Raw genomic sequence first — 13,379 nt, forward strand, 5'->3', positions numbered from 1 at the left:
GTCACGGTGGCTTGGCAGGCTCGGGTTTGCTGGGGCGGCGATGCAAAGCAGAAAATTGGCTTCACGTGGCTCGTGGCTGGCGTTTCGATTACCCCCAGGAAATTCAATCCGCTGCCCACCTGACCTCCAATGACACATGGAAATCTCTGACGAGACCCTCCGACCATCTTTCACCATCCCCGTGCCTGCATGCCGCCTTTCTGCTGGGTCACTCCGAGTCCAACCTCCACTGCTTCCATGCCGTCGCGTCCGTCGCGTCGTCGCAGCGCCGCCTTCACGCATCGTCTCACGACACTCGAGCATGGACGGCGAGCGTTGTGGCTTGTTGTGCCAGAGTGCATCCGGCGCACTGGTCACCTTCACAGTCTCCGCTTCTCCAGACGGCTGCGTGTGTCGCCATCCAAGTCATGTCTCGCACCTTCTGTCGTCAAATTGCCAACGTCTGACGCATCACGGCGCCATACACAACCAGCCTTGCAACACCATGTCTACCATGGTCACGATGATTCCGAGCGTATTGGACCCCTCGTTTGCCCTCTCTCCCTCCAATAATGCACCGAACGTTATGCAACCTACGCAGCATTCATGTCATGACCATCCACCAAACACAAACACCACACGTTGGGAGTGGATCTGCAAAATCTTCAATGCATGGGCTCCTCCTCCTGGTGACACGTATTTTCCGGTCTGTTGCATCAAATTTGAGCTTAGGCCTCTCACCATCGTGTTGGACGCGACTTTATTTGGTAATATCTTACGTCTTCGAAACTTCCCCGCTATGCGACTTCTCCACAACCAAGAATGCAAATACCGTTACGGGAACTACTCTAGCTCACGACGTGAGCCGAGCGCACTACACAGCGATCCCCAAAGAGGACGAGCAGAGTCGTGTAATAAGGTGCTGACATTGATTAGAGTGATGATGATGACAATGACGATGATGATACAACCACGACACAGCCCGACCAAGTTCGACAAGTCGCCTTGCGCAAGCAAAGCACACCCGCCCGACTACGATATCGCCTGTGCCTCCGAGCACCCCTAATTTCCTTTCTCGGTTTCCGTGAGCTAACAAAATACGCTACCCCGCAAAAGATCTCAAAAGACCCCTGACAACCACGCTCGCTTCCATCAGAGTCCATCCATCTAGCCCAGAGACGATCACACCGGCAAGCTAGCGCAGCGGGATACACATTCCGTTTCCCACAAAGGCCGTCGGGGCGTGCAGTGCCGCTGCAAGGCGAGCACATGCACCATGTCCGGCTTCGCTGTTCGTCCGCCGGACTGGACGTGGGCCGCTGAGAGTCACGGGGCTGGACCGCTCAGCTGACATGGTTGCTTTGCCTCTCCTACCATGGTGCTAGGGAGCCGCAACACCACCGAGAAAGTATCGTGACCTTCCTTTTTCGCCGCGGCGGATGTACGTGGGTAAGGCGAGGCGAGACTGTGCGCTGGCTGGCTGGCTGGCGGTGCCTTCCGGATGCGGGCTTGTGAGATGTGTCTGTGCTTTCCGCGAGGTTGCGGTGTGCGAAGCGTGTGGATGTGATCACACGATGTGTGGGCGATCAAAATAGCAAGGTGATGTTCGTCCTTTAGGGGGTAAACATGGTTTGGTACACGTATGTCCGAGTTTATTCCCAACTGACTGTCGGACTGGGTACGGGTGGCATCTTGGGCTCTCGAGCTTGCTGGACAACGCATCGCATCGCATCCTGTCTTGAACGAGATGCCACGTTCCGCGCACGCAACGCTGTGGGAGAAGGAGATTACGTGGTAAGGAACCCAGCGCATAGCTCAATGGGCTTGCGACCTCACTATCAACTGAACGTTTCTATCGATGGCACACTAACCTTTCACAACCATCTCATCCCCGTCTTAAGGCTACCAGGTCGGATGGAAATCTATACTGTCACCACACTTCGTGACGCGATAGGGGTAGCAGCCACGACGTACCGCCTTCTCTGCGGCTCGTGAACACATCTCCATCACGCCCGTGATGGTGCAACATGAGATAGGGATACTGGGCGCGGGGTGCATGCAAGAGCCTCATGTACACCTTTTCCCGTGGTTGCCGCTGTATCACATGAGATAGGGGGATCAAGACAAGGGAGCACGGAAACGCTCCGTGTACACGTATAGTTGTTGTTGACTTGGTGTCACGCGAGATATGGATGTTTTGTTCGTGTGGGTTCACGGCTAGTTGTTCGTACTCTCATTGGTCTCCTGGAATTGCAATACTAGATGACGAATGTGGAAGTAGAAGGTGCGCGGTAGGTTTGATGCGAGCCTGTCTTTCCCTCTACCTGAGAGTCAAGTCGGAGCACAAGAAACAAGAAGCCAGGCCTGTAGCTAAGCAAGAAATCATCATTGGGGTATCTAACCTATTCAAACCAAATCAAAAAAAACCATCCCCTCCCTTGCCCTCACATCTCTTTTCTCCACCCCGACTCCACCTACCCACCTACCTCCTCCTCACCCCCATACTCTCCACATTATTCGCATGCGCAAGCAAATACTTACAACACGTCAACGTATACTTGCACGCCTTAGTCCACCCCTCATCCTTATTCAACGCCAACTTGATACTCTGATCATGAATCCGATCTTTCCGAATCTCATACGGCATCTTGACACCCTGCGGCCCACCAGGCAGCGCTCCCAGATTACTCTGACCAGGCGGTGTCTGAGTAGTAGTATTAGTAGTCGCAGAGTTCTCAACAAATTCCCCCAACTGGCGCAAACACTCGAGAAACGCAACCATGGCTGTATCAAACTTGCGATGCAAGAACCCAAAATTAATCGGGAAATCGCCCGACGAATACAACTCGAGTCTATGTTTCGAAACCTGAGGTGAATTCGCACTCGTCGTTTCGCCAGCCACCGTCGTTGCTGTCATCGTAGTCGTAGTCGTAGTCATGGCACCCAAGTTCCCCCCACCAGCACCACCACCTTTCACTTCCAACCTCGTAATCGTACTCGTCGACCCCATAGGACACAACTCGTACCCCTCAAACTTGTACCCCAACCTCTCCGCCAGCGTAGCAAGCAGCAAGCACGTCTGCCCCCACGCCGCATTAATCTCTGGCCAATCCACATACGGATTCGGCAGACGACCGAGCCTCAGCCCATTAATCGTCGCAAAATGGTTGTCGTGAGTGATGTTAAACGTATCATTATACACACTCCTCCTCTGCAACTGGTTCAGCACCAGCGCATCATGCGCATACCGCGTCGCCAGCGCATCCCGCTCATTCTGCACATCCGTCAAGAGCGTATTAAACTCATTCCGCGCCTTCCAGAATTCGCTTTCTTCGATATCGAGGCTGCGCGACTCTGCTTCGAGCGCGGCGAGCTGGTTGTCAAGTTCTGCTTTTTCGTGCTCGAGCGCTTCGAGCTGCGTGATGGCTGTTGCTTCGGCTTTGCGGGCGGATAGCAGCGCGGCTTCGGCGAGTCGGACTTCCTCGGCGGAGGGCACGTCGGTGTTTGCGCGGCGCAGGTAGTCGACGTAGGCGTCGCGCTCGCGGGTGGCGACGGCGAGACGTTTCTGCAGGCCGTCGAGGAGGAGGTCGGTGCATTCTGTGCAGATGGGGTGGTCGATGTCGGAGCGGGCGGAGAGGATCTCGAAGAGGCGGTTCGTGGTTTCTAGGCCGTCGGCTAGGCTTGGGCTGCCTGGTACGTTGCTGAGACAGTTTGTGACGCTCTTCCGTCGTGCCTTGTCGTTCGCGCTCGGCTTGTCGCTGCTGGTTGGGGCTTTGCGAGCTGGGCTGCGGGAAGTGGACGCGGGCGGGTCTATCATCGACTCGGACATGTGGACGTCGATGAAGGACATGGCGGGATTCTGGGGGCCTTTTGCGTGTCCCGAGGGCGGTGGGCCTTGTATGTTGCGCTTGAAGGTAGGGTTTCTGGCGTCCTTGGCTGCATCTTGATACGTCTTGAGGTGTTCGGGAGGGTTGGGAGGGCGCGACTGGCGGTTGGGCGATATTCTTGCCGCCGGCTGTTGTCCTGATACCGCCGAGTCTGCTGTATGTTAGTGTGATGCGCTGTAGTCTCCGTGGCATAGAAAGGTACCCGTCAGTAGCTTGAAGGCAGCCGGATTGAGCTGGTCAATAGAGGCATCGATGTCGATGGGCGTCCGGCATTTTTGGCAAGCCAGGCCCGTCTGTTTCTTGTCGTTGGCCATGTTGTTATGACTCGTGGTCCTTCATGTTTCTATGAGAGACGATGGGTGTTGGTGAATGACGGTGTTGCGGTTCACGGCGATCACCTGCGGGCAAGTGGGGCCCGGGCTGGGTGCCTGCCGAGGAAGTCGCGTCGCGTCTCGCGTCATTCTCCCCGATTGCACGCACATTGTCTCGAGTGCAAACACACCCCGCCAATCCGCCCACGACCTGTCAACACATGACCCCTATCAGAGCAGTCGCCGACACGCGCCATGGAGCCGCCGAGGAAGCGCATGCGCATACTTCAACCGGTCGAAGTCGACGAAGACAATGTTGAATACATCAAGGCGAAGCAACAACAAGAGCAAAAGCTCAAAAGCCGGTTCGAGTCCATATTCGAGAAATTTGGGAACATGCACGAGTCCCAAAGTGATGAAATCGACTTCACCACGAACAGAGTGGTGGTGGATAGAGGGCATCTGCGGAGAATAAAGCGCCGGTTCAATGGCAAAGAGAAAGGATTGGTGGATACGATGCTGATGTCGAGCATGGACAACCTGGGATATTCTGAAGATGAGGAAGCAGGCGAAGGCGATTCAGAAGACGAATTGGCACTCCCGCAGTTGGCAAAGTCAAAGACAACTGTGCCACCAGAGCAAGACATGAGCAAACGACAAGTGGAACTTACGCCAACAAACGCGCACCAATATCCGTCATCCCCATTGGGTGTCCTAGCAAGAATCGCACCGCACATAGGCACACCGCAAATACCAAATGCGCCAAATCCTCTCGCAAACCTACCATATCTTCAGTTTCCACAAACGCCTGCTCAACACGAGGACCAGAAGGCTTTCTACACCAACTTGGCCCAAGCCCTGGCCCCATTCATTACCGCTCAGAACACGCCAAACACCCCATTAGCCATCGCAAACGCAGCTCCCGCGCCAGTTACGCCGACAATAACAAGTGACAAAGTGGCGCCTGCTACGGATCCGAAGTGGTACTTTCCAGCGTTGCCCGCAGAACCGCGCCCATGTCCAGTCGCCCAGTCGAGCCCCCTCCCGAGCCACACCAGAGCGCTTACAGAGAAAGAGGCGGATGAACAACACACAGACACTATACCGATAGATGTAGGCGAAGAAAGACCTGCAATGACATTGTACACAAGACCAGACGGAAGCTCGCCCACGAAGCCTAGGAGAAGCAGTCCACGAGTCGAGATTCAAAGGCGCGGCCCGCGGAGTCTAAGGAGATACCACTTCACTCGTGAAGACGATGTATACATCAGCAGGCGGAAGGCAATAGAAGGCGCCCCATGGGCGGCGATCAAAGAGGGCAGAGAGAAGTGGAAGGAGTGGCCAACGAGTGCACTTCACAATCGTTGGGCGGCGATCAAGCACCAAAATCTACACCTGCAAGACGCTTCAGTAGCTTCTACAGATGATCGTGTCAACAGACGCGAATGCATCTCCACGAAAGAGGTTGCTCCCGTCTCCAAGTTACCGCACCACCTGCCAACGCCAAGTTCCTCCGAACACGAAGAGTACCATCAGAACCTCGTAGATTCGACGCAAGAAAGCGTGCAGCACACGTTGTCGTCGATTACGCATTACGACGATGACGATCTCGATCTATTGTCCCTCGCCGGATCCGACCCAGACGATGACCATCTCCCGACTTGCGATGACGATGACGATACAATCACAGTTGCATCGCAAGATGTGATACTTCCATCTATCGAGACAGGAGAGCTCGTCGACGGAGAAGATACCACGCTAGAAGAGGACCTGCCGTCCACTCCGCAGACACAGGACTTTGTCATGACACCCACACGAGCCTCTGTAGACTTACTGACGCAAGACACCGTCATAACACCTACCCGCGCATCCTCAGTCACAGTCAAAACCGAGCCGTTATCTTCGCCAACAACACTTGTCAAACGCAAACGATCCCCGCCTCTTGCCGAGACACTATCAAATCCTCAAGATACGCAAGACGACTCTGACGATTGGATCATCGTATCGCACGAGCCCGCGAACCCCGTGACGACATCTCCTCACCACGTATCGACCCAGCAAAACACGCATATAGCACTCGTCAGCAGTAGAGATACTTCTCTTGACCTCATTACCGGCGACGATGACGTCGACGAAGACGAACTCAATACCTTCCTTGCCAATCCGACAACCCCATCATCTCTCAAACGCAAACGCGACACAATCGCAACGCCAGTGCTCCCCCGAACACCTAACCCTGGCGATGTGGACGGTAGCAGTGACCCGCGCACGACCAAGTCCACGGCGAAAGCGAACCGGAAATCTTTTCTTAAACAGGTGAAGAGGGAGTGGACTAGGAAGGGCACGCCTGTGAAGGAGAGTGCGATAGCAAGCAGTGCGAATAGGAGGAAGAGGAGGAGATTGAGCGGTGCGATAGTAGGGAGTTCCGGGGCAAGGAAACGGAAGTGGGTGGATGAGGGGAGTGAGGATGAACTTACTATGTTTTAGTGGAATGGCATGCGAATGTGAATATGATGTTGTTTTGTCGATATGTAGTCATTTTTAAGCGGATGTAAATACAAATACACACGCCCACACCGGATCCCATCGCATCGTCGGAGGTGCTGGAATTTTACATCAATCCTCATCTCATACCCCTATCATCGACATTTCGTCCCCACATCTCACCAACCTCCTTTCCTTGCTCCCCATCCGCTCTCCTTCCCACTCTTCTTCTTCTTCCCCTCATCCCGTTTCCTAGCCTTCTCCTTCAGCAGACTGTTCGCCACCACACTCTGATCCCTAGAATGCCGCTCAACCCACTCTTCCGTAAACTTCTTCGCCACGCCCTCCGTCTCAACACTACCTCTGCGCTCTCTTTTCCTCTCTTCCTCCTTCTTAGCATCCTCCCTCCCCTTACCATGCCCAGACCCCCTCCTCCCTTCCATACCCCCAACCCCACCACCAACACCAACATCCTTCAGCCTCCTCTCCAACTCCACCATCCTAGCAATCAACTCATCCTTCGACACATTCTCCAGCCTCCCCTTCTCCATCTCCCTTTCCACATCCCCACCCATCTCCTTCTCCACCACCACCACCACCACCTCCTCCCCAAACATCCCCTTCAACACCCCCAAACTCCGATACTTGAACCGAAACACCGCATACGGCTTCTCCAGCCCATCCAAATACTCCGGTCTACCCACCGCATGTCCATACGTCACCGCTTTGCCCGGCCGAACAGCATGCTCGATCCCTTTTGCTGCAGAACTCCGTTCAGATATAGTTAGACGGGGAAGCGCAGGCGCGATACAAATCTCATCCGCAGAACCTGGATTCACAGGAACGGAATTGGGCGCCGGGGGAGGGAACTGCCAATGCGGTTTTGGTGTCTGGACTAGAGGCTCTGGGGAGAGTGAGGGGTGGTTGGGACGGTACTTTGAGAGGGATTTGTTGCTTGCGTGTTCGGAGTGTTTGGTTGGTGATGGGGCGGGGGCGAGGGAAGGATGATTTGGTCGGTATTGAGCGAGGGTTTTGTTGCTCATACGCTGGGGCTGTTTTGGAAGCGCTGGAGACGGGGCCGGTGCTGGGATGGCGGCAAAGGGTTTGGGTGTAGCCTGTTGTATAGCAGGTTTTGCGGCGGCGTTGGGTGGAACAATCCATGACTGATTCTGCCAGGGTGCTTCTGGAGCTGGTGGATTCTCAAAGGCGGATTTTAGAGCAGACTTTAGGTTGGCGAGGTCGTTCTTCTGGTCGTCTTTCTTCTCGCTGGGAGGAATCGCTTCTGTGCCCCAACCAGTCTCTTTCGTGTTCCAGCCATCAATCGCTTTGCCAGTCTCATCATGATAATCCTTCGCCCAACCGTCAGTAGTTTCATCGTCGGTTGAGTACCAGCCTTTCTTAGCTTTCCCCTCAGCGATCTTGTCTTGCCAGCCATTATCGCTCTTCTTGCTCCAGCCAGCATCCTTATTAGCATCCTTACCCCAAGAGAACTCCACATCGCTGTCATTCTTATCGTTACCCCAGGAAGATGACGAAGAAGACCAGTTTGCTCCTGGTATCTTGCCCTTCGTACCCTGTACAAACTCCTTCAGCGACGGTGCGTATGGTGCTGGTGCTGGTGCTAGAGTACTGGCAGCGATGCTAGGCTTCCGCATCGCATCATGCACCTGAGAGACCTCTTCTGGTGGCGCTAACACTAAAGCTGGTGGAACAGCATGCAAGTTAGGTTGCTGTGGTTGTTCCTGGGGTGGGATGACAGGAATGGGTGCATTCATGACAATCGGCTTCAAGCTTGCAACTACTGAAGGCACAGGCGCTGGCTCTACATGTACCGGTTCCTCCGTTAGCGTACGATGGGAATGTTTTGATGGTTTTCGTTGTTTTTCGCGCTGTGACGACTTGGAACGTCGAGAGAGGTTTTTGGACCCCCGCCGTGAGGTCTGCATCGGGCTTCGAGACCGCGACGGCTGGATAGTGGCATCTGAGCTACTCAACGAGACCACGGAGTCTGAAGGCCGTCTGATATGATCCCAATCTCCGTTTTGTTCATCATCTGAAGAGGAAGTTTCGTACTTTCGGCGCGAATGTCTCTGCGATTTCGAACGCGGCCTCCGTTGCGACTCGTGCTTTGAGCTTCGTCGCTCTCGTGAGCGGGGAGGAATCGAAGAGCGGCGTACTGTGCTGTAGTGACTGGGTGAGTTTGGCACCCAACCTTTGCCCTGTTGGCTAGCAGCTTCCCACTCAGCTACCCTGTCTGTCGGCCAAGTGTCTCCAGTATCCCAGGAATCAGACGAGGTCTCTTCGCGCAAGTTCCACCCACCAGCACTGGAGGACGCGGTCTCATCCACCGGCGTCTCGATCCAGGTCACGCGAGTCCCTGCTCTGCTTTGTGCTTTTCGCTCGCCCCATCCAGTCTGAGACTCATTCCATTGCGACCCGTGGGCGCTTCGGTGGCCGTGCGAGGTCGAAGCTGCAGGCTTGGATTGGTGATGTGGTAGCGCGAAGGCATTGGAAGGAGACTCAGGCCATGCACCAGGTGGCTGACTTGTAGTCTCTGCATCAACAGTCTGTAGCTTGTGTTTAGTCTGATCTTCTGACTGCTTGTCCATCCGTCGCGACTCTTCCACGCCCTGCTTTACCGCTGTTGCGACGAGGTTGTTCAGCAATGATGGATCGATGATAAGAGGTTGCGCAGCTCCGGCATTAGGAGAACGACTATTGTGTGTCTGTCCGTCGGGCGGAATAGGACCGCTGCCGTACTGAACACCCGGCAAAGGAAAGTCGTTCATGTGCTTTGTCCCAGGACTGACAGGCTCAGAATATCTAGACCGTGGTCCGGAGCCATTTTTGACAGATGTTGCGAGGAAGGGATCATGAGAGCTATACACGGCGCGATGACTTCTCGATGCTGAGCCTTCCTGGCTGCGGGGAGATTCCACGTAGGGTGAGCGGTAAGACGAAATTGGAGGAGGTGGGCCGTGGTGGTGGCCAAAGGTGGTGAAGAAGGGGCCGCGGTCGTCGTACATGGACCTCTCATTCGACGGAGAAGAGGTGTCATCCAAGTCATAGCGACGTTTAAGGTAGTCTCCTGCTCCGTCAAAGTTCATCGTTGACGCAGACTTGGCATTTCGTGTTCCAGCACACCGCAGGACGACAACTTCGATACATCCTATGTTTTGGAGGATGTATGGTGAACACAAACTCGGCGCGTCATCCGCTGAAGCTGTGAATAGTTAGCAAACCGCCACCTCGCTTGCCTTCGCAACACATACCAATATTGAGCTTGTCGAATGCCCACTCGCGCGCAATCATCGAGCCATCGCTCTGCCTCTCTTCCTTCTGACGCACGCGAAAGTCGACCACAGAACGATTATCGGAAGGCTTCCGAAGCTTCAAGTCTTGCCTGTTGCGGTTGCACTGGTAGACGCCGTCCACGTAGACGAAGATTGCAATACCAGGAGCGATGAACTTGTTAGATGTAAGGTGAATCGAGAAGGTCTGTGGCTTGCTGGGTACGGGAATGAAGGTTTCTACGAAGCCATCGCCGTACGTGGTGCCAAACTCCCGTAATGCCTGTCGGCTTTCGGATAGCTCGATCGCGCAATTGAGATCTTTTAGTGAGGGCATGATCGGACTGATGGTCTTTCGTATGTACTGCCGCGCTATTGACGAGAAAGGGGAGCGATTCCGGTGGTGAGATTCCGACAGTTATTTGCCTGTATGTGGGGTGTATCAAAGCGAGTGCTCGTTGTCACAGCGACTGACCAGTGTCAAACGGAAGTGAAAGCTCAAAGATGAACAGCCAGTCAACTCAACATTTGAGTCAGGGAGAGCCGGAAATACAAGTTTGCGCATAAACTTCACATAAGGTCGTCGGAAGCGAAGATGACACCTGGTGTACGACATGCTGTGAGTTAAAGAAGCGAAAATACATTCACTAGTCGACAGCGCCATCGTGCGATGTCGGCGGCAGCCGTCTGCTTCACGAACATCTTACCTTCACATTTACTAGGCTACTACATACAGACACAGCTGGCATACTTCAGCTCGACTCCAGATGCAAACACAGCTGTTCGAAATGCGCGCAACCTCGTTGGCCGCGGACATTGTGCCCTTGGTGGCGCCGTCGTAAACGGCTGTTAGCGTGTAGCGACGGGATGCCAATATATCTGGCACGTAGGCAGACAAGTCCGTAGATACATGAAGAACAACATCGGCCTTTCCGTGTTCTGTGATGATGGAAAGTTGAGGGAGAAAGACGTTGGGTAAAGATGAGATGACGGAAGTGCACTGGCCAGCCCAGCTTACTAACTTCTTTCGGCATAGACCGTTTGGTGCTAGTATGCCCTGGCTGGTCCACGAGAGTGTAAAGTCGCTTTTTCGGTCTCGCTGGAGCTCTACTGTATCGCGATAATCATTGGGTTTGAGGATTCCAAAACACACTCACGGGGTGGTCGGAAGGGCGTAGGTTTGATCAATGGGACTCAGTCATACATAGAACCTGACCGCCCTGTGTATTCAAAATGTATGTATACATAGTCAGATCAAGAATTAATACTTTTATATATGACTATACAAGCTACGAGCGGTACACACCACCAGAATCTTCTGAACGAATTAAATCCCCATCTATATCCTACTTGCTCCCTAACTCATGCCGCTGCTCCACCACACTAGCTCTTCCACTAAGGTCCCGCTCGTCAATCTCAATAACAGGCCCATGATACGTCTTTCTTGCCCAAACCGCATAATAAATAGCACTAATCACCGCGATGGCACCCGTCACCAAAACAGCCCAGTTCATATTTGCAGGCGTAACATCTGCGAAGCTCGGCCAGAAGCTAAAGAAGAAGATGAAACTAAGATAGGCACAAGCAAAGACATTGTTCGCGATACCGATGGCACCGGGAAGACGCCATGGGCCCCACACGGCGCGTACCATGCCGTCTTTGGTGGTGGTGGAGAATGTTATATCCGTGTCGAAAGCTTCGCTGGGGGTGAGGATGGCGCCGGTGCAGCGGCGGTAGAGGAGGAGAGATGACGTGAGCAGGTAGGAGGAGAAGAGACCGGCGATAGCGACGGATATTACGCCGTTGAAGGCGACGGTCGATCCGATGTTTACGAGAGCGAGGAGGCAGGCGATGACGCTTGTGAAGGCTACGGCGTAGACGGGGATGGATGTACGGTCGCTCACCTAATTGTGGTTAGTACTAATTCTTCCCTCACATATTAAGAGAGATGATGGTCATACCTTGCTCAAAGTTCGCCATCCGGGTAGTCCTCTGTCTCGGGCAAAAGCCCAACAGATTCTTGATGTAGAAGCGGAGAATCCTACGTTCGCGCTGATGGTGAGAACCATGACGATAGACGCCATGACTGCGGCGCCAGATCGCGATTGAACAGCGCGGTGGAATATGGCCATGAAGGGGAAAGCAGGGTTCTCCTCGAGCACCTCTTCGAGAACTCCCATGCGGAAAAGCACAGTGAGGATCATGGCGAAACCGAGAGAGCCGTTGATGGCAATGCCGGTCATGATGGAGCGAGGCACCACAATCTGTGCGTTGTGGATCTCTTCGGACAGCTATGACAGCATGTTAGTGCCTTGATACGAATCGTAGTGACATGAGGTCGACTCTCCCAAGAGCATACTCACATGAATTGGCCCATCACCACCAACGAACGCAAAAACACTACCCATGATTCCAACACAAAAGCTCAAGCCCTGACTCTGCCAGCCACCCATGTTCACGAAAGTCGTGAAGATCTCTTTAGCATTGCCCTGTGGTCCTAGCACCAGAAGAGGAATCAGGATGGCGAAGAAACCCAGGATATGCAGAACCAGTAGCGCGCCTTCAAACTTGGGTAGTAGCCATCCGGCGGCAATGTTGATGAAGACGCAGAAGGCGATAATGGCCCAGTAGAGGAGTGTGACGTGCCAGTTTTGTGGGATGTAGGTATCGGGTTGGCAGAGCATGAGGAGGCCTTGGATGAGGCCGCCAGTCAGGAAGGCGCCGGAGCCGAGAGAGGCGAGCCAGCCGCATAATGTGAGCCATCCTGAAGAGAATCTTGTCAGCAAGCGACCAAGCCATAAAGTTTGGCATTCGAAGGAAATTGTCGTACCTGAGATGTAGCTAAGCAGTCTCGCAGAGCTTGGAGGTGCAAGCATGGACACCCAATGATACTGACCACCGGATGTAGGCGCCCTTCGGTAACCCTTAGCAATCCGCCTTCATCGCACCAGATCTTGATGCCACTCACATTGAGACAAGCTCGCTGAGAACCATAAAGACGGATACAGTACCGACCCAAACGGTAAGGTAGCCATAAATGACACCAGCCGGCCCACCACTTCTTCTTTCAGCACACAGTCTCATCATCGGTACGTTGTACCATGTACTCACTTCTGGAAACCGACCAGGAACAGCCTTGGATACGTTAGCTACGTGTCAATGTAGTACGCAGGTGTAGTACGACTAACACAAGAGATCCTTCCCAGGTGATCAAAACGGTGCAACTGAACCCAAGGATAGACAGGAAACCGAATCGACGCTGCAATGCCGTCAGTGATGTAGGCCAAAGTTGTAGAAGAGATACATACCTTGAGAACAGCTTTCTTCCCCAGTCTCGCCAGCGCGAGGTCGTCAGTTTTGTTGGTAGACTGATTCGGCGAGACGATCAGCTCGACATCACCACTCTTAGTCGTAGACGACGCCATCGT

At 53.8% G+C, this 13,379-nt stretch overlaps 4 protein-coding genes across 4 annotated transcripts; 1 reads left to right on the plus strand and 3 right to left on the minus strand.

Annotated features, from left to right (window-relative positions):
• Positions 1–2,831: 2,831 nt before the first annotated feature.
• Positions 2,832–4,180, minus strand: ACET3X_006417 (uncharacterized protein; the record flags this gene model as incomplete). Its single annotated transcript, XM_069453021.1, has 3 exons — positions 2,832–2,955; positions 3,006–4,017; positions 4,069–4,180. 3 exons carry the CDS (start codon positions 4,178–4,180, stop codon positions 2,832–2,834), a joined length of 1,248 nt encoding a protein of 415 aa, XP_069305185.1.
• A 252-nt stretch (positions 4,181–4,432) lies between these two features.
• On the plus strand, positions 4,433–6,664 carry ACET3X_006418 (uncharacterized protein; the record flags this gene model as incomplete). Its single annotated transcript, XM_069453032.1, has 1 exon — positions 4,433–6,664. One exon carries the CDS (start codon positions 4,433–4,435, stop codon positions 6,662–6,664), a length of 2,232 nt encoding a protein of 743 aa, XP_069305186.1.
• A 176-nt stretch (positions 6,665–6,840) lies between these two features.
• Positions 6,841–10,288, minus strand: ACET3X_006419 (uncharacterized protein; the record flags this gene model as incomplete). The annotated part of the gene is made up of 3 exons (XM_069453044.1): positions 6,841–8,357; positions 8,874–9,884; positions 9,934–10,288. 3 exons carry the CDS (start codon positions 10,286–10,288, stop codon positions 6,841–6,843), a joined length of 2,883 nt encoding a protein of 960 aa, XP_069305187.1.
• A 1,009-nt stretch (positions 10,289–11,297) lies between these two features.
• On the minus strand, positions 11,298–13,376 carry ACET3X_006420 (uncharacterized protein; the record flags this gene model as incomplete). Its single annotated transcript, XM_069453055.1, has 8 exons — positions 11,298–11,855; positions 11,913–12,242; positions 12,315–12,715; positions 12,782–12,864; positions 12,920–13,009; positions 13,063–13,086; positions 13,140–13,210; positions 13,260–13,376. 8 exons carry the CDS (start codon positions 13,374–13,376, stop codon positions 11,298–11,300), a joined length of 1,674 nt encoding a protein of 557 aa, XP_069305188.1.
• Between the last annotated feature and the right edge of the window lie 3 nt (positions 13,377–13,379).

The sequence above is a fragment of the Alternaria dauci genome, chromosome 6, assembly GCF_042100115.1.
Source record: "Alternaria dauci strain A2016 chromosome 6, whole genome shotgun sequence".
In the NCBI taxonomy this organism is placed as follows: Eukaryota; Fungi; Ascomycota; class Dothideomycetes; order Pleosporales; family Pleosporaceae; genus Alternaria; species Alternaria dauci.